This window comes from Echeneis naucrates, chromosome 5 (assembly GCF_900963305.1).
Source record: "Echeneis naucrates chromosome 5, fEcheNa1.1, whole genome shotgun sequence".
Lineage (NCBI taxonomy): Eukaryota > Metazoa > Chordata > Actinopteri > Carangiformes > Echeneidae > Echeneis > Echeneis naucrates.
In genome coordinates this window covers 21180992-21207338 of record NC_042515.1, presented here as the reverse complement: position 1 = coordinate 21207338, position 26347 = coordinate 21180992, and the positions used below count along the sequence as shown (strand labels likewise).

The 26347-nt window shown below is 40.9% G+C and overlaps 1 protein-coding gene across 2 annotated transcripts in view; it reads left to right on the top strand.

Annotated features, from left to right (window-relative positions):
- Positions 1 to 26347, top strand: part of foxp1b (forkhead box P1b) — a 139372-nt gene that overhangs the window by 73769 nt on the left and 39256 nt on the right. For both annotated transcript variants that reach the window (XM_029502729.1, XM_029502730.1), the window contains one exon: positions 15758 to 15886. In XM_029502729.1, coding sequence (XP_029358589.1) covers positions 15758 to 15886 — 129 coding nt within the window. The remainder of the gene's footprint in view (positions 1 to 15757; positions 15887 to 26347) is intronic.

Here is a 26347-nt window from a genome sequence, read left to right as displayed (position 1 = left end):
CCTTAGGAGACAGTGAGTGGACAAAAGGCAGCAGTGCTCCTTCTGGGCAGATGTTAAAGGAAGAGTTGTTTAGGGAGGAGGGCATTCAGTCCAGGAGCTCTGTGTGTGTGTGTGTGTGTGTGTGTGTCTGTAGGTGGGATAAGGTTGGCTGGGGGGGTCGTGTTTGAAGCATGGGAGAGGAAATTGAGTAAGTCCAGCAGGAGTGTACTGGGAGGCAGATGGTGAGCACTCAGGATCAATCACTAGTGTTGTTCTCACACAATGCAAATGTCTCTCAGATGCCAATTTAATATCTAAAACACACAAAACATGAATATAACTGAGATACATTGTGAGACAAAACTAAGCTGTTTGACAGCACAGTCACATACGTGTTTTTATGTGTCATTTACACATTGCACTTCTGGCAAAAATGTATCAAGTAATGTGGGTGAACTGGGATTCAGTCCAAGATGCCATCAGCTGCTGGATGTAGCTGCAGCTTAAATCAGCCACTTGACGTTGATTTTACTTCTGTTTTTCTAAGTCAAAAATAGACTAGCTGCTCTTTAATGCAGTGTAATTTACTTTCCGCAAACTGGTTTTCTGCATTCAGCCAATAATCAGTGTTGAGTGCATACTACTGACATGAAATACAATAGATTCATTCAGTGCTTCACACGGCCTGTCTTTGCTCTTGAACAAGAAAAATCAAGCTCAGATTTAATTTATATTTATCCAATGATACAAAATTCTGTTAATCATTTACAAATCTGCAAATTAATTTGGGGACATTATCCTACATTGTCATAGTATTAGTGCTTCATGTATTTGTCATGTCACTGCTATCTTTTTCTTAATTAGCAAATTGCAGATACAGTTATCTTTACCTCTTCAAATCTTCTGTAAAAATAAATCATTAATCATCTACTAACCCACTGTTATATTTGAACTTAACTCTTATTATCTGCGTTGCTTCATGGAGGCTATAGCTTCATATACATGAAGGTTTCATCTTTAATTATGACTTAATTCACCTAATTAGTGAATAATAATTATTAAGTTCAAACACAGCGACGAAAACAGACTGACATATTCCACTGAGCTGTAAACAAATTCCATGTTCACTCCTTTAATTTTGGTTAGAAATTTACAAAAAAACAAAAAAAGAAAAAAGTAGAACATTTTTCAACTTCTAAATATTTCAAAGCACATATTCACACAGGATTTGATGAAGAATACCTTTGGTTAAAACAGTATTGGAGCAGTGCTGAAATTTTAGCTATCATTATTCTACATAATAACTTACCATACACATGCCTTTCAAAGCTAAAATTGCCACTTAGAAACTTGATGGTGTGTAGAATAAATTCCGCTGTCAACTACAACTTGATGTGATTTTGTGTGAACATTAACATATTTTATACTCAGTACAAAGGGCCAAAACAAAGACCCCAGAAAACCTATAGGGCCCACGCATGGATAAATGAGTTGTATTGAAATATAACCACACAAGACACCTGGTCTAAGTAATTTAGGTTTTTTACAATGTTGTAACACACATATCAATGTTGTAGTACATTCAAACAAGTGCCAACATATAAATAATCCATTAATTACTATATTGATGCAATTGTCTTTGTTGCGGTAGCAACTAATCGTTGGCAGCAGATTTTAGATGCAGTGTTTAGATGCAGCCTGTGACAGGGGACAAGCCACAGCTCTTAGAGCCATTTCCAATGGATCAGAGAAGTGCAAAATTGAGAGTATGATTAATTTTTCAATTTCTCTCTGCGGATATCTAATAATTGTGCCCATAGATAGCCAAAGGCTCTTATTAAACATTAACATGCAAAAGAAAAGTTAGAATCAGAAAGATGGTATTTTGGATTGAATAATGTAAAATATCTGTAGGGCAACAGGGAAAGAAGCAAACTAGTCCAGGTTTATTCTTCAAATGTTTTCCACCACCGCAATGTCTACTGCTAATTACTGAGCTCTTATCTGCACACTCAACACTATATTTATTTTTCCTCATTGCTAAATGCAAATTTCTCTAACCTTTTAATAACATGTTCATGTGAGTAATTTTTAAAAGGAATCATTAGAGATGTCCATTGGACTCTGCAAGGATTGTGTTTTTAATTACTATGTAACTCTACTGGACAGACAAGTTTTTATTTTTTAATTCACGTTTTTGATAATTAATGTTCGGCTGTCTCCAGCATATAAACGCTTGCTTCTTTGATGTGGCAAAGGCAGTGTTGTGAGGCGCATGGTTCTTATTAAAATATATCAGCATGCTATCTCCTTACTCTCCAGTCCACTTTGCCTTTAAGAAGCTGAGCCTTAGAGGACGTTCCTCTCTCAGGTCTCCTTTTCCCCCTCTCTCTCTGCCCTTTACTGTTTCTCTTTATGCTGTCTCCATCACCTTGCTCACTTCCACATAATATCATCTTCATCTCAGATAGCTGTGGCACAGGGGAACTGCATTTGTTGATCAGATTTGGCTTGGCTGACACCTCCTCCCCCAAAGTATGGGCATATGTGTGTAATGCATGCCGGAGCCCCGCCATGAGCTGTGCTGATTGAGTGATCCTGCCTGTCACAGGACAAGATAACCACATCAGTAAATACTCTCTGGTCCTCAGCTCCCCACCGCCACAGCCGCTGCTACCCTGGGCAGCACTCTACTCCACAAACACTTGTGCAAATGATTTTCAGCTGTACACTGTGTCACGACGGCAAAAACCCAAGTTGTGATACATACTTAGCTCATTGTGTTATCATTTTATTTCCTGCCACAGCGATGAAGGCAGACATGCTGTATTGTACCAGCTCTCTGCTTCCCCAAAGGAAATTTTTACTCGAGTTACAGTTAGTTTTTTTTTTTTTTTTCCCCCCCTTCTCCACCCCCCCCAATTTGATGAGGTCTGGAGCTGATATCGCACCTCCAGACTCCGATTTCACAGTGTGATCTTTTGATATTCCCCTCTCTTCAAAACATCACAAGCAAAGAAGACGGATTGAATTAGCGATTTATGGTGTGTTTATCTCAATCTGTGCTCCCTGTCTTAGCACTCAAGCTCAATGAAAACAATAAATGGTGTTCTTATCTTCTGGAGTGAAATCAAGATAGGCACAGGAGACTGTGAGTTATTTGTGGTTGATTTGGAGGGAAAGAAGGGACAGGAAATGGACACCCCTCTCACATTACCTCGTGCCATACAGTGGGAGAAAGAGAGAGACAGGAGGGAAGGTATTTAATCAGCAGAAAGCTGTGCTTCTAATGTAAAAGTGTCAAAGATGTGCCTTAGTCCTTGAACAAGTGAACTCTGGTTAAGTCTTGTGTTAAATTGAAAAAGGGGCTGCTGGGATTTGGAGGTGAGGGGACAGGGGACTCTGTGGCAACAGCATCTTGGTCAATTATCGCCGTCTCCTGTGCTCTGTCCCACTCACATGGCCTCCTCTCCACTGTCTGGCCCACTACACAACCAAGAGCACAAGAATAGAAAAATAGAAAAAACACTTGAGTGCTGGCTCTTGAACATAAGCAGATGTTTCTGAAACGCTTCATTTTAAATTGAAGTAATTATTCTCAGAATCAAGCATGTGGTCTGAGACACATTTGTTTTAGGTCTCAGCTGCAGGTAATTGCAAGTCCTTGCTGGACGTATAACTTATGAATGAAAAACTGCTGCATGTGCCCCTGTACCTCCCCTGTGCCCTGCTTATAGAAGCATTGCACTTAATGCTCATGCTCCAGCTGCATGTCCTGGCGTATCCTTGTTGGCTCTCTGGCTGTGGAGAAAAGGATCTGGCAGGTGTGATGTGGGAAGCCACAGCTCCTGCCTTTTTGCTGACTCGCTGCTGATTTTAAATAAAAAAAAAAAAAAAAAAGAAAAAAGAAGAGGAAACTAGAAAAGGAAAAAAGAGAGTTACCCACCACTCTATTTATTTGTGTATGTGTGCGCAGTCTATTTTAACCACCTGAGCGGGAGCCAGGAAGCCAGCACTTGCTCCATATTTTAACCAGATGTTGAGGAGGGGAAGAAAGAGAGAGTCTTGCAATCAAAATAATTATCTTTATGGGTGAATGTTTACGAAGTGTTAATGTGATATTCTGCAGGCAGACTAACTAAGTCTGCTTTTATGTGTTAAAGATTATAAATGCTTCTCTCTATTAAAAGACCAGTTTCCTTTACTATAAAGCAGTTTAAAAATGTCTTTTGAAAAGCGAGAAAGAGCAAATGTAGTCAGCTGTGATCCTCTTCCTCTCTGTCTGCTCTCCTTCTCCTTAACACAGATAACAATAGAAAGGACAGACAGATTTGTAGCAACAGAAACAACATTGCTGTAACCTGCCGTCTTGCTAAGTAGTGATGTCAGCTGACACAGAGGTGTTGACCTTTTTTCCATCATCCTCTGTAAAATGAAATTGTGATTCTAATTTGATTCTGTATAGTTTTTTGTTTTTTTTTTTTAATTTATGTATTTATTACCTGAGTGGACCAAAGTCAAATTGAAATTTACAGTATTTAGGCTGACATCTAATAGAATCTGCTCATTTTGCTCCAGGGGAGTTTTGTTTTTGGAGCACATTAGCTTTGCCATGCTGTAGTTTGACAGACAGTTTTCTCACAGGAATCAATGTGTAATTTGAATAATAACCAAAAAAGTGTGTTGGTTTGGTTTACGGGGACATCGGTGTCCCAGCTGAATGAAGAAGTAAATGAGGGGAAGAAAAACAGGTAATTATGCTGAAGCAGCAAATGAATGACCCACTGACCCTTAATCCTAATTGATTTTGTGGAGGCAAATTGTTTTTATCGCCCATTTTGATGTGTTTTTGCTAACTGTCTTTTAGCTCTCTCTTTCTCTCTCTCTCTCTCTCTTTTTTTTTTAGATGTAGTTAATTGGTTATGTGAATAAAAAATGAAATACTCAAAATAGGGAGGGATGAAATCTTCCATTTACCAGCAAGGCAATTATAGCTGGCAGCTTGCGCTTTGTGGAATGATGTCATATCCTGGATGAAGAGTAAAGACTTCACCTCCCACCAGTCATTATGCCTTCAATGTTATAAGGCTTTATTTACTGCTTAAAAAGCATGCATGGATAGCATTAACACATTGTTGACTGTTTGGCGGAATAGTTCGCATGTACATATACAAATAATGCAAATGGCAAAAAAACAAATGCTGCAAATATTTTGTTGTGCAAGTGCCTATCTCAGGTCAAGCAGTCAGTGAGCGAATGCCATGTTACAGTGTAAATCCACGTGTGCAGGCGCACTGTCTGGGTGATGACATGTGCTACTTTGCATGTAAATTCTTTAGCGATTCACCTCCAAGTGAACCGACTGAGAGCGATTCTGGTGCTGGCTTAAAGACAGAGGTGTGTTTTTATGACTAGGTGAGGCACGTCCTCTCCAAGGCCCTCGAGCACTGTATCCCTCTACCCTCCCCTTTAATCACTGTATCAACCGTTCTCATAAACTCCATGAGCTGTGTATTAGTGTGTGTGCGTTTGCGCATGTGTTTCATAGTCTATGTGTGCACGCGCAAATGCTATGTGTATGCGTCCGTGAGCATGTGCCCTTTCTTGTTTCCCCATTTTTAAACTTAATCAGCAAAAATAAAAGCCGTTGTAAGCTAGCTCATATTAAAGGGGTGATTATTGGTAATAAATACTTTTTATACATACTTATTACGGAGGCAGTTTTCTTCTTGCGCTTAATGAGAGTAATTTGATTTGCTTGAGAGATTACAGTTTCCTAGAATTAATGCGGCAATCCCCATTCCAAGATAGAGTGAGATCTAAGATTCTTCACAGGTCGTGTGCTGCTAGATGCACCCCTCTCACATAGCAGCTAATGGAGTTGAACAGCAGTCTGTCATCCACCCCCCACCCCCCGTTCTCCACCCTCCACCCCAGCAGCTCTATAGCCCACATGCCCTTGGTTCCTGCAGTGCTTGTTGTTTGGGCTACTTCTGCCACCTGCATTTTACTTTTGCCACATTTTCACACCAGCTACTGCTAAGCAGCTCTTTCTGAAAACCTGGGTGGTGGTGATTTATTGTGTGTGTATCCCATGTTCCATCATCAGTGAAAATTCAACACCTGGACAAATTACTCAAACAATAGCACTAATTTAAGTTTTTTTTTTTTTTTTTTTTTTTTAAACCATAGCTCTTCTCAACAATCTTTTTCCTCTCTTTGTCGCAGTTTAATATTTCCATCACATGTTTTTGTAAGCTCTCCAAGCTCAAAGCATAACTTAATTTGAGCTGTGATCATCGACATTTATTGAAGCCTGCAGCCTGCAGGTCTCAGCGCCTAAAGCTGAAGGTGGCTCAGGCAGATTGAGGGCAGCCAATTCTGTCACCACAGCGTACTCCACATGTTAATTAAGTTTTAGAAAAGTGCTTACACCCAATGGACTTTTTTTCCCCATGACTTGTTAGTCCATAAACACTCCAGAACAAGGTTCAATGATGAAGGAGGATTTGTAAATCACATTTGTGAACTATGAATATTGTTGGCCTATCTAATCTCAAATCCTGGATGACAAGTACCTGGCATTTTATCTTTAGTGGTAGATGGACTGTTCTTTAACAGCTGGATCAAACACAGCCTTAAAGCTAAAGGGATTGGAAAGGCATGACTTTGTCATTAAACCGTTCTTAATTGAGTTAGCTTTGAAATGCCACCAAGTATTCAGCATCGTCCTTTATCTTATTCCATGTTCCCAATTGGATTGTTGGCAAATGTTTGATCAAAGGTGGCTGCAAAGGTTCTCTGCATCAGGCCTCACCATTGACATAGGATTTTCAGGTTCAATAATCAACCACTTCTCTTGAGACAAAGATGACTTGGTACTGACGCCATTAGGTTTTCTCTGCAGCAGCTGAATTTATATGTAAATTAAGTGTAGATTTGTGGTGGCTTTCTATTTTTATGTTTATTTATTTATTTGTAATGTTTTCCTGACATTTTAGTGTACAATTTGTCTTTCACATGTTGAAAGTTCATGCTACTGGATTTTTCCCTGAAGATGGTTTCAACTTGTCTTGCTTAACCACTCGCCATTTCCCATCATCGTCGCAGGCCATTATCTGCTTAACACGAAAGGAACTAATAAAAATAGGAGGCTGTGCTCTATATTTGCCAAGTTCCCCTTTCAAATGAGTGAAAGTGAGGATCAGCTCAACACCAGACTTGTTCATCTTCTTTCTCCACTACCCCACCACTTTCTGCAAGTCAATGAAGACTAATAATGCCTGGGATAAGAGAAGAAGCAGTTTGTGAACCACCAAAAAATTGTTAGGCCCACAATGTGTCACATCATCTGCCTGTGAGGCTATAATACATTACTGTCCAGTGTGACAGGTGATGTATCTGCACCCTGCTGGAGATTACTCCTCTTTATGGCCAGAGCAATCTGATTTTTTTTTTTTTTCCTTTCTTTTCTCTGCTCTTCCTTTATTCCTGGCCGCTCAGGATCATATTACCTATCTTGGAATGACTTCAACAGAGACACTGCTATTCCCATGGAGCTGTCTCTCTTCACTGCAACTCTATCCATAGCCAATTGGACTGGCCTGTGATTTATAGAAAATCTCTGTTGGACGAACTCTTGCCCCACACACGCACACACACACACACACACACACACATACATTGGGAATTCTCCATCAGCAGCTCATGATGTGTTAGGTCTGAGACCAGGACAGTTCAAGGCAATGGGAAAAGATGTACAGTTGCAAACCACAGCAAGGTACATAGAACTATAGAGGGCCTAAAAAGGATATTTTTATAACTTCTTCATGAAATCAGCAGGAGTAGATATTCGTGTGCGCTTTGGGTGGATGTCATTACGAATCCAACTTCAGGCGAGAAGTCAAAATTAGCTTTGGGCAGTGTCCTGCTTGTTGTCCGCTTTACTGATTAGCAGGATTATTCATCAAGATGAGTTACTTTTGCATCTGCACTGGGTTAATCAACATGCCCTGTAGTGAAGCAGTGGAGTAGTCATCTGTCAACACGAGGAATAAGTTCAGGCACCAAGCTGTGTGACGCTCCATGGCTGTGCCAACTCTTTCTTTCACTTGTCGAGCACCATCCTATAGTTGTGTGCAAACTTCATTCATCTATATTCACCACAACTAAATTGGAAGATTTAAGAGGTTTTATGGGTCCTATCCTGGAAGTCTCGAGTGTATCAATGATGTTGAGTCCGCTGTCTATGAGACCAGGGCAGATCGATCTTCCCATTCTAAACAATATCATTCAAGCACGATCAAATCTGCTCACAGTATTCTAGGTCTCACGCTGGGTTTTGGAAGCGCCCGTTTTCCCAAGCACAACACTCCCTGCTACAAAGTGATGCAACACTTCCACCAAAGATGCAATCAGGAGTGTGTGTGTTTTCTAACGGCCCATCTAAGTACTCAGCACAGTTAGCATGCTTGTGCTCTTTTCCTCCCACTTTATCAACTTGATGGATAGTATCACCATGTTCAGCGGTGGGTATCCTGAGGCATCATATGCTCAGAACAAAAAGCTAAGGTCAGAGAGTTGGTGGGGTGGGTGGGGGGGGGGGGCTGCTGAGATCTGCCTGCCGCTTTGTTCCCAGATCATTTGTGCTTTTGCCTTCTGATTTTTTTATTACTCTTTTTAGCTCCTTTTATCCTCTTACTCTCACTCTTTTTACTTCTTTTGCTCCATCTGCCTCCAAATGACACCTAAGCATTGGCTGCTCCTCCAACTGATTTGTCTGTGTGTGACCTCCCTCCTTTAGTGGAGTCATTCACAGGCGATGCTAAAGTGGAATGCCTGGCTCTTGGCGGGCAGACATAAGAGAGACAGTGACACGCGGCTGTGCGCTGATAGACTTTCCACTGGAGTGGATTAAATCAGCATCAGGCTAGTGGAGCTGATTACCCCAATATGAAAATGCAGTATCTTAATGGTACATATTTTCATGAGGCAGCCCAGTTGCCTTTCATTTTGCAGCTAATATGTCTATTCTTATGAGTCATTTACTTCTTTAATTACCTTTAGCAGCAGATGCACAATGGTGTATTAATGTGAATGATTTTTACTGCCACTTTATCATACTGAGCCTGTGAAGTTGAAAGGCGTAATTGAGGTGGAAGAGCGACTCATGAGAGAAACAATATTTAGTTGACAGCTCCTCTTGTACTCTGGGAGGGTGTTTATGAGTTTACACCACACTAAAGCTCTAATAAACACAGTATTCATTTAATAATGGCGTGGTACGGAAATGCTTTCACTAAGATCTGCTCGGTTACTGAATCATCCCAGGAAGTTGCTTGATATAATCAGCCACCGTATGTGTTCACATTCACTTGCATGCTGTTCCATGTGTCTTGTTGTTGCGTCTTTGCGTGCATTTCCATGGCCAATGAAATAACTGGTTGCAACAAGCAAAACCTTATTTGCCGTTGCCAAATTTACAGGATGTGCAACTCTGACAATCCATGTAATTTGCATGTGTGTGCTCGTGGTGTGTCTGTGTGTTTTGTCTGCAGTTTGTGTACTTTCCTTAGTGTGATTTTCTGATCCAAACCATGCTGAATAGAGGCCTTCTTTAGCCATCTGTTGTTAAGCTGCTGGCTAAGCAAAGCTGGGGAATCCAAACAAATACCGAGCACACAGCAAACGGAAGCTGTCAGACCAGCATAGTTGAGATGACCTCGGCGGGCTGGGAGGTGGGGTGGTGTGGGGTGGGGGGGTGACCCCTCTGTACCAGGCTCCAAGAGCCCGCACCGCCTTGTTGGGGCACTGTTTACCCTCCCCTCTGCACCTCTCTGCAACCTCCGCCTCCTCTCCATGAGATTCAGTTTTTTTCTTCCTCATTTTCTGTCTACCTTTTTTTTTTTTTTTTTTTTTTTTACCTCTGTTCTGTTTCACACTCTTTATTCTTGTCCCCCATCTGTCTGACCCCCCCACCCTCTTTCTCCTCTTCATCTTTTCACTCCACTCTCTCCATCATCAGTCCTGCTTCACAGCCCCTTCTCCTCTATCTCCACTCACAGTTAATAACTTTGCTTTCGTCTTGTTTTTCTTAGTTATTTTTTTCTCCTAAAAACATTTGTCAGGGCACTGCATTACCTGTTATGGGAGAGAGATGGGGGTAATAGAGGGAGGTGTGTTGGACCAAATAAAAAAAGGGGGGGAATTATTAAAGTCAGATTTTGCCTTATATATAAGTGCACGTACTGCCTTATTGTTTAAACGTGGATATTTGAAATGTTTAGCATTGTCATAAATATTAATAGATTAGTTGAAAAGTGCAGAGAAGGAAGGGAATCTAATGGTTTGAAGTGGGTATAAAACGTTGATTTATTTATGTATTCTACGTGGATTAGTTTGGAAATCTAATCACAGACTGGAGAGTGTTGTTGCGAGGGCCCTGTAATGCACAAGGTTTTGAACATCGCTGCCTGTTTTCCATGTGGAGAGGCTTTTTGGAAATGGCATTAATTATATACTTACTGGGAAACCAGATTTTCCCTCCTTTGCATTGCAGATAAATGTCTGTATTACTGGGGAAAAGTGTAAGAAAAAAGCGCAATTAATATAAATAGACATGATCCTCACTGCTGATCCGCTTACACATTTAAAATCACCCCTTACCGAAAAAAGTAAAGATAGATTATATGCAGATCATTTAAAATGACAACGTTCCAAGTGGATTCCATAACTATGTTTCCATAGTCTCTAACGCCACATTTGCTATCAGTCATATTGTGAACATAGGAACAATTTTACCTGCCGCTCTGCTAGTTTCATTGCCATTGGCTACAGCAGCTTGTATAATTTATGAAATAAGTGGATAACTTTGCTGTCTGCCTATGGAAAGATGTTACTTACATGCTAGCAGATTATGTGAAATCCACTGTGAGGAGAACCAGGCCTCTTTGCCTTAGTTAGGCTACAGCTCATCTTTGAAAAAGAAACAGCAGAAGTGATAAATGTCGCATGAGTTGCGACACACAATCAGTCAAAAAGTCAAACAGATAACCTTGACATTTAGGCTGCTGGTGCTGAAACCCCGCAGAGGCTGCAGAGTGCGACCAGAGAGCCGTTGTCGTCTGAGCCGGACTACATTAGGAGCTAACCTATTAGTTGTGTTCTTGCTGTCTGTCTCTAAGCTACACTCTACTGCCTAATAAATCCAAGTGAAACCTGGCTTTTGAGCAAATTTACAGACACACAAAACCACAAACAGATACACATCTTGTTCCTTCTCCTTTTCTCTGAGTGGCCGCAGGGATCAGGTTACACCTGCTTGCAGATCATCTAGCAATTAGGAGAAATCTACTTGAAAGCGTTTCACGTTCACGGTCTTCCCCAGCTGTGGCAAGGGGAGGAGGCCTTGTTGTTGATGAGCCCGAACAAACATCACTGGCCCCGTCATTTCCTACTGTGCGACTCCCGATGGAGACACCCTGAATGATTTCCCCCCTGAATGTTTCTCCATCACATTTATCCACATCATGATTATTTTTACTGGGCTATGGTGACATGCCTTTTCTATTTGCCTGTCATTGACAAAACATGATGTGAGCAGTGGGTTTCTGTCACATTTGAAGCAGAGTGTTTCAAAGGCCTCCAATGGATCTGGGCTTTTTGTTTGCTACTGTGGGTGAGTAAAGTCACAAAGAGCGCACAGAGAGAAACATAGATCTGAAATATTTCAGGGTTTTGTCATTGCGGAAAAAGGTGCAGTGAGGGATTCAGCAAAGAGCAGACACGACTGTGTGGCAATGCTCTGAGTTGGGATTTGTGAGACACCCAGAGCTGGCTTTACCAGCAGGAAACCCCTAAGCCTGTAAATAATCCACATGTGCAGACTGCACATAAAGACATCCAGTACTTAGCAGTTCTCTTATCACAGCGTGATGGCCCAGGGACATAAGAGATGCGCCTGCCTCCATTCACTAATATGGTATGAAAGTAGATGCAGATAAAACGCCTGTTGTTTATTGAGGAAGTAGCGTTAACAGGGAGAACAGGGTGTAAACTTTGAACACATTTGAAATGGAAAAAATAAAAGTGGTTTTCAAATGACAAGGATACCAAATTGCATGTCTTTGTTGCTGATAAAACCTTGTCATGAGCTGGGGGGTGTTTTCTATTTAAAAGCACCTGAAGGGTTCTCTCCCTCATCGGTGTGTGTGTATGTATATATTTGTGTGCATGTACACACGCAGACAATGAACATATACACGCACAGCTGTGGTAAGAGGAAGACATGTAATCCGCATGAATCCACTTTATGTATCAACAGACAATCTCACAACTCTCTCTTTCGTCGATTACTCTTTATACCATACAAACGTTTGCTTCTGTCAACTGCACTATTCACTGTGTGTACAATTTTGCTCTCAGCTTCCTGTAAATTTATAACTGGTCAGTTTCAGCAGATCTGTCATTAGATTTACCCCATGTCCTTGTCTGTGCATTGAAAGCCTTGCACCTGTCATCAGTTTCCAGTTTATCACATTTTGTCCAGAGCAGCTCTTAGACTTGCATGTCTGTCAAAGCGTCTACTCCTTTGAATGGGAGATCAAAAGGAGATAAATTCCAGAGGAGGAGGGAGGGGGGAGGTGGGGGAGAGCTCTGAAATAGAGGAGTGGGTGCTGTGTAAACATTGCAGTGACAGTTCACAATAGGTTATTTTAACCCATCTTAGGCCTCTCAATGGCATGCCAGCTCCAGCGGCCTTTTTAAAATACAAACATGACAGTACAGCATTCCTTAGTGCAGAGCAGGCCTCGCAACACAGGTCTCAAACCCACTCACCTTTAAGTCTCATCACATTTCATTCCAACCCACGGCCATATTTGACTCATCTTGCAGTTTTGGCTTTTAAAACTCACATTTTGGAGTTATTAAGCCAACATATCCAGCTATGTGCTGTCAGGCGGCAATGTGATTTCAGTTCATTTCCCTATGTCAAGATGATCATTGCCTATATTTTGCATGGTGCATGATCACATAATTATTGCCCCTACTTAATTTGGAAACGAATAATTTGATGAAACTGTTGCTGTGAATAGTAAGTGGCTGTGTTGACTGTTTAAATTGTCATGTGACTCTTCCACTTCATCACACTACTTTAAGACAGCCATAATGATCCTTAACATGTAACCTTTCTATAAATGATGTATATACAAATACACACTCAAACGTGCGGACACTGTAGTGTTCAAGTTTGGGTGTTGATTACATAATATTAACAGTAATGCCCTCAATAATATCATAAAATTATTTGATGTGTTGTTTCTATCACATTCATGATGATTGGAATAATGTCCAGAATGTGCTTGTTAACATCCCATTATGTCAGTGCTTACTTGTAGTAACTAGTCTTTGGGCAATTTTTTTTTTTTTTTTTCAGATGAAGTGAAGGAAGACTTCCCAGAAATGTATCTCTTCATCCATTACTCTCTGAACTTCCTATCATATCCTGTTGACTCAACTCTCTTTGTTCCAACACCGTCAGTTGTAAAGTCAGACACACCACACATGCACACACACACACAGGCGCATTTCACTGCATGTGTCATCAGTTACAGGGGAAAGAAAACAGTGATCTTTGTTTACTCTTCAATATGCCCGTCATACCACGCCTTGGGTGTTGCAAATGATTTTGTTACAGCTTTTGTTTTTCTTTGGACTTTCCTTTTGAATGTTCAGAGTTTCAGAGAAAGAATCTGTATTAGTCACTTGGAGGTGACTTTCAAGCTTATGATGATTGCATGAAAATGTCAGTATTACATTATTTGTATCATCTAATCGTCATCAACAAAACAGTAATGTTATATAAAATACATATAAATGTCATAAATATTTTAAATGCTTGTGACAACTTCTATGATTCAATATTAAAATATCTTGTTTCCCTGTTTTCTTTTTCTTAGGTAATTTGAATTACAAAAGTAAAATGAAGAGAACTTTTACCCCAATCATCTTTTAATTGACAAATAATTAATGACCATTTATGGATGAACTAAACAAAGGGTCCCTTTGGATGTGCTGAACATTGACCTATTTCCATTATCAATAACGGGCTTCATAGTGTGAAAAAATCTTAAAAGAAGATACATTTTATCATGTTAGTACGGTTCTCTTCAGCTTTTCAGTTTTTTTGTGTTTTGACCAGGTTTTAAGTTGCTCTGAGGGAAGCAAACCTATTGCATAAAATGTCAGATAAAGTGAAGTAAATATTGCAAATGCGTGGGAGTGAATCTTGCTCACATAGTTCTTAGTTTCAATTATACACTTTCCTTATTAGTGTGCCTGCGTGCAGGGGGGATCCCCTCACCAATTCAACCAAACAATTAGGCATGCAGAATGATTAATGTCACTCCGACATCACTTATCTTTTACACAAAAGCTCAAAGAGAGAGGGACAGAGAGAAAGAGAATTTACGTATGTTCAAGTTAAGCATCGTGAAATGCCAGGAGTGTGGCCTCTTTGTAGCTTTTGGTCATATTTATGCCTCATGATGTCATCCAACAGCCGTGTGTTTGGGAGGGTCAGTACATACACCCACACACACAGACATCCAGCTGTTCACTCCAGCCCCCCTCCAACTGTCTCTTCCCTCTCTGTCTTAAAGTATTGTCTGACTTTACTGCTACTAAGACCGATTCTCAAAGTTTTTCTCTCTCTTCATCCGTCCACAGAGCTTTCTATTTGCCCTCCCTCTGCAGATATCTTCCTTTCACACAGTCTTTCACAGGTTTCACTCTCTTGTTCACACGTTGCTCTTAACTTTTTTTCCTTTTTTGTGCTCCCTGCTCTTTCTCTCTCCCTCTCACTATCATCTTGTGAAAGATCCCACAATTTACTTTTACAGATTTCTGAACTTGTAAAATAATTGACCGGAGAACTTGCAGATTGTCCGTTTGTGTGAGATGAGCTTGGATGTGCCTCGCGACTGTTTGTTTAATTGTGGGAGCAACTGTCTGAGGAACATGGAAAGAATGAGGCCAGTTATTTACCCAGATGGTTTACTGGTGGAGGTGTGAGGCTGGCCAGCTCACTGTGGGAACACAACGCTTGCTTTTCTTGGTATCGCTGATCGTTTTCAAGACCACTGTGTTTTTTCCCCCAGCGCTCTCCAGCTTTGTTTGCTCTGGATGGCATGTTTGATTATTTATCGTAAGGGAAAAGGGAGTAGCTGGAGTAATAAACATGTGACTGCACTGTATTTTTTTTTTCCACTGAGAAGGCCGTGTCCTTCAACAGATATTTGAAGCAGCCATAAAGCCTTTTATTTGCTTTCTAGATGGGAGTTTGGATGAGCCAAAGGAGGATCAAAAAGTTCTCATTACCGTCTTTGACAATATGTGTTTGCTGTTAGTGCATCTTATCAACAGATAAATATTTCTTCTGGATGACTGCCGATGATTTTTTTTTTTTTTTTTTTTTGGGGGGGGGGCGATTCTTTCAGTCTGAGAATTTGTTTTGACATCTGATCATTGTTCCCTGTCTGTGTATGGAGAAACTGTTTATACCAGCCATAGCTCTGTGACTCTGAATGGCACAATATGAAAAGATTGTCTATGATGTTTGTTATTTATCAGAAGGCCAAGGGAATATTGTAAGAAGATACATGTGCTCTGATAATAGGGATCAAAGTGCTCTTCAGAGACTTTTAGCATTCTAGCATTTCTATTAGACTTATTCTGAAATCTTTTTTCTTTTTTTTTTTCGCCCTAATTTCTCTATCAGGCTCTCCAGGTGGCTCGGCAGATCCTTCTCCAGCAGCAACAGCAACAGTCCCAGTCACATCAACTGCAGTCTCAACAAAACACTGGCCGCAAATCCCCCAAACCCAACGACAAGCAGCAAAGTCTTCAGGTGCTGTAAATGTTGTCATTTTGAGAAACCTGCTCATTTATTAACTCACAATCGCAGGATAGCTTGAATATTTAACTTTGTGGTTGCTCAAATATAAAAAAAAAAAAAAAAAGAAGTGAACTTTTGCAGCTCTCACTGGAACACAGTGTGCAAAAAAAGCCCAGCACTACACTAAGTTCAAAAACAGGAAATTAAAATTGGCAGTGCAACATTTGCAGTAATGTTTGCTAGCGCATTATGTGTGATTTGGCAACACACACATGCACTTACAATCAACCATGTGTCATCTAATGCTCTACATAAACAGTACTACATAGAGACAGGTGCTGCTGTATAATATGTACAAGCCAGACAGTGTAAAAAGGCCTTGCGTGGCCATGAACTCATCGGGCAGCATCATGATTGTTCTGTTGCAGTCGCACACGTTGGTACGTGCAGTTGATCCTGATTTCAGGTCCCCAGCACCAGCAGCAGGAGGTGTTGTCGACAACATTACTGTGCAGCCTTGTTCAGTGCTTCAGAAAGGGTGGAAATGACAGAGAGGAAAAGAGAGAAGTGAGAGACCTACAGAGCAGGCAGGAACCTGCCACCAGCAGCAGGAGGTGCTATGGAGAAACCCACATGAGGGGTGGGTGACGCAGGTGGAGGGCGAAAGAAAAAAGAGTGAGGGATGAGATAATGTGAAGCTTGGGAGAGGTGAAGAGGCCTTAGGACAGTTATTTGTACTGCAAAAAACAAAACAACCTAATTTATTAACTTTTAGTCTTTTTCTGTTTGGAATAAGAGCACATGGTGTAATATTTACATTATTTTCAGATCTGCTGCCTCAAAGATGTATATCTTTGTTTGAACCAGCATCGGTTGTTTGTGTCGGTGTGAAATTGCAAACGACTTCAGGGCATATTTGGTAATTAATACAGAGGCCCTGTTCTCTGTGTATATATATATAATATTTAATACCCTTACTATCCCATTGGGGGCCCTTTTTAATGAGCTATTGTAGCAGCTAGGTCTAATGTCAGGTTGTGAAAAAGCCTCTTTGTTGTGCAGATGTCTTCGGAATAGCTCCAGAGGATGAAATATGGCTGTGATGACCTTTCAGTTGTGTGCATATTTGTCAGGATTCAAATAAGTTGAAAGGATCAAACTAAACAGTTTCCCCAGCCTGGCAGGGAACTGTGCTGCAGAGGTCAACAGAGGGGACCACAACGGCAGATTCCAGCGTACAGCCAGTTGTTGGTACATAGTGAAGTACTAGACCATCTCCTGCAGACAAAGACAAAATTAAAATTCTAATTTATTAATGTATACAGAGAGCTTGGCCAAGCTGTCACTCAGCTATTGAAAAGAGAGTCGGGCCCTTTACCCCACATCGCTTCCCCTCCCCTCTCCGCCCTGTTCTTGTGAAGAGAGCACAGGCACGCTGTAGTATCTAACTAACACCATAAATTGCCTGCTCTCTAATGCTGTATGTAGCATTTTGCTTGGTTGAAACCAACATTATGAGAGAGCCACAGGTCTAGACAAGTGTTTGTTTATTCCTGAATTATATATTCTGCTAATTAAACACACTCCAACCACATACACACGGATTAAAGCAAAGTTTTCATACATAAACATCAGTGTACCACTCTGTGAGAGGATGTGTTACATTTGTTTTGTTTTGTTTTTTCCCCCTCTCTTCTGTGCTCATGGTTTTATGCTGGTTAGGTTTCTGTTGTTGTCTTTTTTCTCTCCCTCTCTCACAAGCACACTTTGTGAAACACCAGAGGGTAACGGTCTGAGTCTCATCTCACTTCCTCTTTCAAGAGCAAACCCGTACTTGGAGGAGCCCTCTGCACACAGAGCATTCACTATCTCCATCACACAGCCTGGATAATGATTCTCTGTTGAGCTGGACTGGGTCATCAAAAGACATGATCCAACAATTATGAGGCTATGTAGTAAGCTGACACCCCATAAAAGCACCTGATCTGCAGACCAGGCTCCATTCATCTCAGCGGTCTTCCCATTAGGCATTAGGAGATGTGCAGAGACACTTTTACTCATTTGAAGATGTGACTCACTTTCCAATTCATTCTTATTCAAATCAAAAATAATGAAGCACGGTATATACAGAACATCTGAAAAAAAAAAAAAAAATGACCTGCATCGAGTAGTAAAGGGGAAAAATGTGAGTCAAACAAGCCTGAGAATCCTTTATCAGTATTAAATGGCTCTTTAGTTTTGTACCTCACACCACACCGCCCACCCTTGCCTCTGGATGAAGATGCCTCTGCTGTATACTCAGCAGCCTAGAGGTGGTTTAATCAGGGTACATATACAAACAGCTGCTGTGCCTGCTGGAAAGCAGCTAAACATACTTGACTGGTCAAAAAGCCAGTAAATTGCATTGACAGAATGACACCTGTAATTAAAAGAATCCATGCCACTTTTACCTTTTGCGCTTCACACCTACAGTGGCACGACGACGAGAGCCGGCAACTCCCACCCTGCTAATTACCATTATCAGTGAAATGGTAGGGTTTGACTCATTAGTTCCATGTGCATTTAATTAGAGGCAGGCTGAAATTGGATTTAACTTATTACTTTTTCATGGATCACTTTCTTGTCATCACTTCAAATTGGATTGAAGCCCCAGGTAACTAATTATACCAGCTGCAGGATCAGGAATGGAGAAATAGGTAATTAGGAACAACACTGTCGGACCCTCGCTGATAGTCCACCAGCACCTAGGTGGGGGTTGGGGGAAATTGAAGCTCATTTGTGGTGTTGCTCACAAGCCCAACTGGTTAACTACACCTCATTGCAAGGCATCCACCTCCTACGGGGCATTATGTGGCACTCAGCTGGGCTGAAGATGTTTTGTCAACATGGTTCCTTTGCTGCCAGTATAATGCTGAGATTTTGCATATTCCCCATTCACAATTATGACTCAGATTGGCCTTCATTATTCATGTCACTGGGCCAGTGTGAGCTATGGTCAATGGCTGAACTTACCTGTGTGAACCTTGCATGAATGGCATTTTTGTCTGCAGCACTGATTGTAAAGAGAATTGATGAATGGGCAGTTTAAAGACACGTAGATGCTCGATGTAGGACAGTAAAGATACTGTGGGCTTAGCCGATGTAGCTGCAGCTTTTATGTGTGTGGGAGAGTATAAATACTCTGGCTGGTTGAGAGAAGGGTAGCGAAATGATAACTTTGATAACCCTTTAAATTCCCTTTATGTAAAGCAAAGAGCTTCTTTGAGATGAATTTGAAGCAACTGCAAATGAAAATCTCTATCTTTTGGGTTTCTTTGTTTTTTTTTTTTTTTTTGTATTTATTGTAATTATGTGTTGGCCTTCTGTTTTTAGAAGAATTACTTTTTACCATAATCTGATAAATGTTTCATTGCACATTTTCATGATGTCAAAGGTGCATTACTTGTTATTCTTCGCGCACACAGAAACACTGATAATGTTTCAAAACCACGGCAGCAGACATTTTCTTATCTATAGTATTACTAACTGAAGCTACAGTTCTCACTTCTTTCTTCTGCCTTGCTTTATTCTTTTCCTTTCTCTCGCTGTGTGTTTTCACACCATAGTGTACAGCCCCACAGAGGGCATCGCCTGGTCAAAAGATAATGTCTTTTCAGTTTACAGGATGAAAGCCTTTTAAGTTGTAGAGCGCCCCTCTGATGCCCCTCCTCCCTGCGTTAGCTCTTCACATCCTTCATTTGTGGTCTGTTGGGGGGAAGCGTGATGTGACACAATCCAGGGGCCAAGCCTCTGTCTGACAGGACAGGGAGAAGCCGCCGGCTCTCTTTCTCTGCCTCTCCTACTGTTTTTGCAGTAGGCCCATGGCATTGTCCTGACACATGTATACCACAGTGCTCCAATCTGTAAGTCATTAGAGCACTAGGCCGAAGCCTGTCAGCTGGAGCTAAGCCAGTGCTGCAGGGTGATCTGAGGCAGCATTTCGAGGTGTTCCCGCATTCCATTCGGCCAGTGGCCCAAGGTGGCACAGCAGCGGTAGACCACTGGTGAGGTGACAGTGAGCACAAGACTGGATTAATGTTCTGGGTTAGATGCTCTGAGATAGGGAGACCTGGCCAAGACAACAGGAGTTTACATTAAAATACATGTTCTACATAAGTGTAGAACTATAAAAACATTGAAGAAGAAAGAAAAGAAATGATGAGAACAAAGAGGCTTTGACATTAGAAGTGGTGGCACCATCTTAGAACACTCCAAACCAAATCAAAGCACTTCCATCTTCTAAATGATTCAATTAACGACTGCTTTAAGCTCGCCAAGATTAACCAGTCTATTAATTTTCATATGTTCACGCAGTCTAGGAGATAATTCATTGTGTACGTGGACAAAGCCACTCACACCAACAAAAGGAAATCTTCAAAGTTTATACTTTCTTCTTTTGCTGGTGAGAAAGATGGAAAAAAAATCATTGCACTCTCAGGCCTATAAGGTAAATATGTAGAGTTTAGCTGACACCACAAGGTTGTGAGATCGGAGATGTGACTGAAGCACAGCCACAGTGTTTTTACACTCGACTCCCTGGGTTGAGGGTAAACTCAATGAACCAAGGTCACGACACAAATCAAGTATTTGGATATAAGACCTGATTGAAAAGGCTTTTGTTTTGCTATTGTCGCTTGGTTTCTTCCAGGATGTGCAGTTGTCAATATCAAAAGGAAATATTTTCTGAATAGTTTCTGTCAATCTGCAAAATGTTTCTAAGAGTGAAGTCTGGTAATTCATCTGCTGTGTGCGTGATTCTAAGAAGGACTTGATCACTTTTTGTTTATAAAAAGTCTCAAGGTGATGTTGTAATGAAATCTCATTTTGACGCTTGTGTTGCTTTGAGGTGATACAATCTGTCAGGAATGATCAACACCACACAGAGGCCAGTGCTCGCGTGGAACCTCAGGATCAAGCTGTCTCCTTTGCTGCTTGTTTTCCTTGTCATATTGTAAAAATGTATTATGCGTAGTATATAGATTAGAACCAGGTTTGGGATAATCCTGTCAGAATGAAGTCATCTGTCCCAGTTCCATGCAGCCAAGCAGAGACTTGTGAGGAGGGGAGAGGGGGGTTCAGGGTATTGTGAGCACTCCCGGCCAATACGATGACTGTCGAATTGACTCCAGTCACAGCGCTAGAAGCCACTCTACCATTTTCAGGACTCCTTTTTATTTAAGGCTTGATGTTTCCCTTCAAGCAGTGAAGCCTCTCAGACCTCCACCCCGCTCAGTCATATGCGCAGATACAGACACATACACACACTGGTCTCCTTAAAGTTTGTTGTATCTCTGTGTCATCCTCTGGCGCTATATCTTGATGTCAAGTGCATGTTGTTTGGAGTGATTCACACGCCCTTTGTGGAGGGGTGGAAGGACGGATGGATACACAGTCAACCATAGCATTAATAAACACTAACAGCTATGCAAGGTGCATTCAAGTCAGCATCAGCTTACAGTTCCATTTCTCTTTGGATGTCATTGCACACTTTAGACAGCTCTTTGATTCCATTTTCACTTTTTGTTAGAGGAAGGGAAAAGATATAACCGTCTCACTCAGACAGCTCAGGAGGGGTCCAGACGCAGAACGGCCTTAAGCCACATGAGGACATAATTTGTTGGAGTCGTATTTTATATTTGTGTTGGACATCACATCGTAAAGCGTCGCAGGGCTCAGCCAAGTCATCCATGTTAGTTACACCCAGACTAGAGAAAGCATGAAGGTCTTGTAACCGTAGCCTATTAGTTCAAAAGGAAAGTGGTCATCTATATCTATTAACTGAAGGCTTTCATTGGCTAGTGTTTGAAATGTAACAAACTGACAAATACTGTTGATAGCACCACACGATCTTAGTTTAAGTTAATCACAGTGGTTAGCAGTGCCATCAGCTCACTACTGTGTGCACCCTACTTTGAGAGTCTTCATTAACACTCTGACTCTAAGAGCCACCCACACATAAACCTACTTATACTCTGCCCAAATCTGCCTGATTATAGTAGTAAATCTTACTATTTTTGCTTACACATCAAAGCATATTAATTATAGTGCAGTATAATCAAAATGACAGACACCTTATCTAAACTTGTTTGTTGTTTTTATATTTCTTTTCATGAAGTTATTTTCACCTCCCCCGCAGAGTTGTTGCTACTGCTTTTTAAAATTCTGGGTTCTGAGTTTCTGTCTATTAATATAGTTTCTGATTTAAATCAAAGATGAATCAATCGTCAAGCAAGACAGGGCAGAAATTCCCCCACCTCTTTAAATCGATGTTGCTCAAACCCAAAAGATCTTGTTTTGACTAAGTGAAAAACCTCACCAGACAGTACACGCTGGAACACAATCACCTCAGTTAACATGTGCTGACTAAACAATGTGTTCCTGAATGCTGAAATTAAAAGTAAATAACCAAACCCATATATAATACACCAGGAGGAACATGGTGACTCAGACGTGACTTACTGTAACTCCACTCTGCTTTGAGTGATAACCTCATTCACTCTAAATGACTTATTTCAAATATCAGGGGGAGTATTGGTATTTTGCTGATGTTAAAAGCTGAGTTCACTTTCATGTCAAAACAAGTGAAAGACACAGTTTGAAACAGTTTCACTTTGGTGTAGAAGCACAAAAACCTGAAATATCTATAAAATAAAGGCTCAGGTAACATTAAAAAGCCGCCGTTAGTTTTGGCATCCTGGACTTAAAATAGAAATACAGTGGAAATACCTCACCTCTTCAAAGAGGCTCTGATGGTGTTGTTTTGCTGCTGGAGAAATGTCACAGCACTCTCCTGTGTGGTGTCAGTGCAACTGAGTCAAATCAAATTTTGGTTCTTCCTTAACTGTGCAAAGTCCAAGTGCTGGTGCAGCTTGGAAAACATAGATGATGGGTGTTTAAATTGCCATTTGACTTTGATAAGGTACATATTATATCTTGAGAGACAGATAAATTCTGAAATATTAGAAATATTTTTTATGGTATCCTGTTGAGAAAAGTATTTGTGTCGCCTTGGTGATATTATATAGAGCAGCTGTTATTTATACAGGTCCCACACCTGCCCTGCTGACTCCCTCCATCAGTAAACAATGATTTACTTCACACACACAGGGAAACAGTCTGTTTGTTTTCTCTTGACAATAGTCCAGGTCACCAGAGCCTCTCAAGAAAAGGAATGAGTCTAGTTCTGTCTTTTCTTCCACTTCCTCTGCGCTTCTCTCCGACTCTTTCTGTGGTAGCAGTAAGACACAGGCTGGCATGCTGGTGCAGCTTATTCACTGGCTGTGTTAGTGTTTTCGTAAGGCTTAGTAATCAGAGCTGACTCGTTATCTTTAGCCATAGTGGAGTGGGGCAGAGCTCAGGCCAGACCAGACATTAACTCATACTTTCACTCGAACTCAAGCAGGAAATGGGAGTATTTTATAATGTCATCCACTCTGTCAAGAACACAATCACTCAGTACTCTCTGTAAACTATCACAGGGGACGCTGGTTCAAGGCTCAAGGATATTGATATTTCTCGGTGCACAAGAAGGAAAAAAAAATTCTATATAGCGTTTGTGTATTGCATCGGCACGTATGTGTAATTATTTTACATAGCAAAGGCACTGAGGCAATGGATTAGAAAGACACTGTGTGAGAGGAGAAGCTTGAACTGTGTGTCTGCTAAATTTATCATGAGGCCTTTGGGAGCGTTGAAATGAGAACAGTGGCCTATTACTGCTAAGAAGGTGTTTTATTGAGAATACGTCGACATACCACCCAAGGGAGAGTGCTGGGGGAAAAGAGTGTGGTTGTAGCCTAAACCACTTTGTGCTCGTGTCTGTTTACGTGTGTGTGTGTGTGTGTGTGTGTGTGTGTGTGTGTGTGTGTGTGTGTGTGCGTGCGTACAGTAGTAGGCACATGTGTGCATGTCACTGTCTTTTTTTGTGTGATCCATCTTGAGGGTGTCAGATAGAAAATAAAAGTGCCTTTTCTTCCATTTAATTATTCCTTTTGATATGTATTGGAATTGTCATTTTTGACACTTGAGATGTCCCAGTCAATAATTTATATAGGTCAGGCCGGTTTAACAGAGCTCATTGTTAGTTATTAGCAGATGAGAGCAATAGCTTCTTATGCAAGCACTCTGTTTATTTTACCAGTGTGTTTGCGGACTGGAATGCATCCCGTGAACATTCCTTCATCCCTGGCCAAGGGTTTATAGCTGTTGATATGAGCTGTGTTTTAGAGCTCTGTTATTCAGCTCTTGTGTTTATTGTTATGATAATTAACAAAGTGAGGTGTTAATCTTGCCTCATGCCTTTCCTCTAGTTCACTGTTGAGCCGAATGCACAACTTGGTAAACCTGCTTTTATTGTTATCACTGAAAGTAGGTCCGATCAGCATCTCCTTTCATTTCTATGGGATTTGCACTATTTAACGTTTTGCATAAAATACTCTTGAGGTTAAATTATAGCCAATGCTAAAAATTCTACATATGCATACATGTATGGAGGCTTTTCATTGTACTTTGTTTCTCTCCCATGGTGAGTTCAGTAAGCTCTCCAGTAGGTGGCAGGGTCCTGTTTTCCTCCTGTCTTTTCCTTCACTGAGTGCACATGGATGTTAAAGAGTGTGATGATATCATGACAGCTAATTGCTCTCATTGGGATGGAGTTGGATGGATTGCTGGTAGCTGGTGTAATGTCAGCTATTAATGTAAGTGGTTTTAGCTTGTCTGAGACCAAACTGTACTATAAGTGTTTAAAAACTGCAGGGAAAAAAGTTCACTCTGCTGTGACAGATTTTTACATTGTGTGTTACAATGAGTTGCATGTTATGAGTGTAAGTACAAATTGTATTCACACTAGTATTACCAGAGGAAATACAGGTTCAAAACAAATTGTTCTCATAAATACATTATTTTTTTTCTAAAATAAAACATATTTGGTATCAGCTTGGGAAATTTCAAAGGAAGAAAAACTCCAAATAACTACAAAGCATCTGAATTGTTTGTGCATTTGTTGTTTTCAGCATTTGAAATGAGTTGTGTCTTTGTCCTGGCACTGTAAACAGTTCCATTTAACAGAACAATAAAGGGACTGATAGCAGGGCCAGTTTTCTTTCTTTCTGCTGGATAGCTGTGTTTACTTATCTGTTGTTTAATTAAAGGGCCTCTTTTCTTTAGGCTCCCATTGTTTCAATAGCACGGCCGGAGTCCTGGCAGGGGTCAAAGGGTTAACAGCCGTCAACTGTGTCTTTTTTTTTTTTTTTTTTTTTTTTAAAGGGGCCCCTACACAAAGGCATGGGTTCACCTGCAGTCAAGCCTGCGGCTCCCTATTGTGTGGCCCCATTTGAATTGATTATGTTTAGTGGGCCGGTTGTGATTGGTGGAGAAGGGCGTGGTTGATTGGATAGTTTTGTATCTTGTCAGCCAGGGAGCAACCTTGCGCGTGCAATCCGTCTGTATCCTGGGGAAGGTTGGAGACTCCACAGCACAGCAGCGCTTGTTAACAGCCTTCCTGCCTGTGTGCCCCTATCTCTCCCTCTCTCCCTGCCTCTCACTGACTCTCTCTCTCTGTCTCTCTCTCTCGCTCTCTCTCTCTCTCTCTCTCTCTCTCTCTCTCTCTCTCTCTCTCTCTCTCTTTCCCTTGCTGCCGTACTCTTCGCTCTGCTTCACTCCACACCGCGTGGCCCGGCACTCTGTTTACCCTGCCAGCTAAATGGAGTTTGTCAGGTTTGTCAATATGATTGATTTCTGTGATTTTGCCAGCTTTCTTGTGTAAAAAACTTGACAATTTAATTTGACCAGGGAGAAAGAGAAAAGGAGGCTTATTGTCTGTCTAATGTTGATGTTCTATCATTGTAATTGTTTAATTTTGTCATGCAGTTGTGTGAGAGGAGCAGTTATCTGGGGTTTACTTTGCCAGTGAGACACTGACAGTTTGCAGGCTTGTTCTGAAAGGAGGAGTACGTGAAAGCAAGTTATTTACTGTATGAGGTTGTTTAGCATCTCAGAATGAGGCTGTATATATTAGGTAAACTCAGCTGTTGTTAGAAATTCAGCTTTCCTCTTTAAGCCAAAGCAACAGTTTCTTTTACTCTTGCTTATTTGTCAGTTACAGTATTAGATTCCTGACCTCTTAAATGAAGTTTCTCACTGCCATTCCACACTGTTTGTTTAGTTTTGTTGACTTTGCTGATAGTGAGCTAACCAGTTTAGCAGGAACCAGCACTGTACTATGTGCAGTTTAAATTATGGAAAGTTCTAGGAAAAACAGGACACAGGTTTGTCTTCTCCTTCACACTGCCATTTTACTCAGAATGTATCTTATTTTGTAAAATATGTGATTACTTTGATTTAAAAGCTCCCCAGGGGAAGGCATTTAAAATATGTTTTATATTTTTGTTATTTTTTGGGTTTAGCTGGTTATTTATTTTGTGATGATTTGTTGCA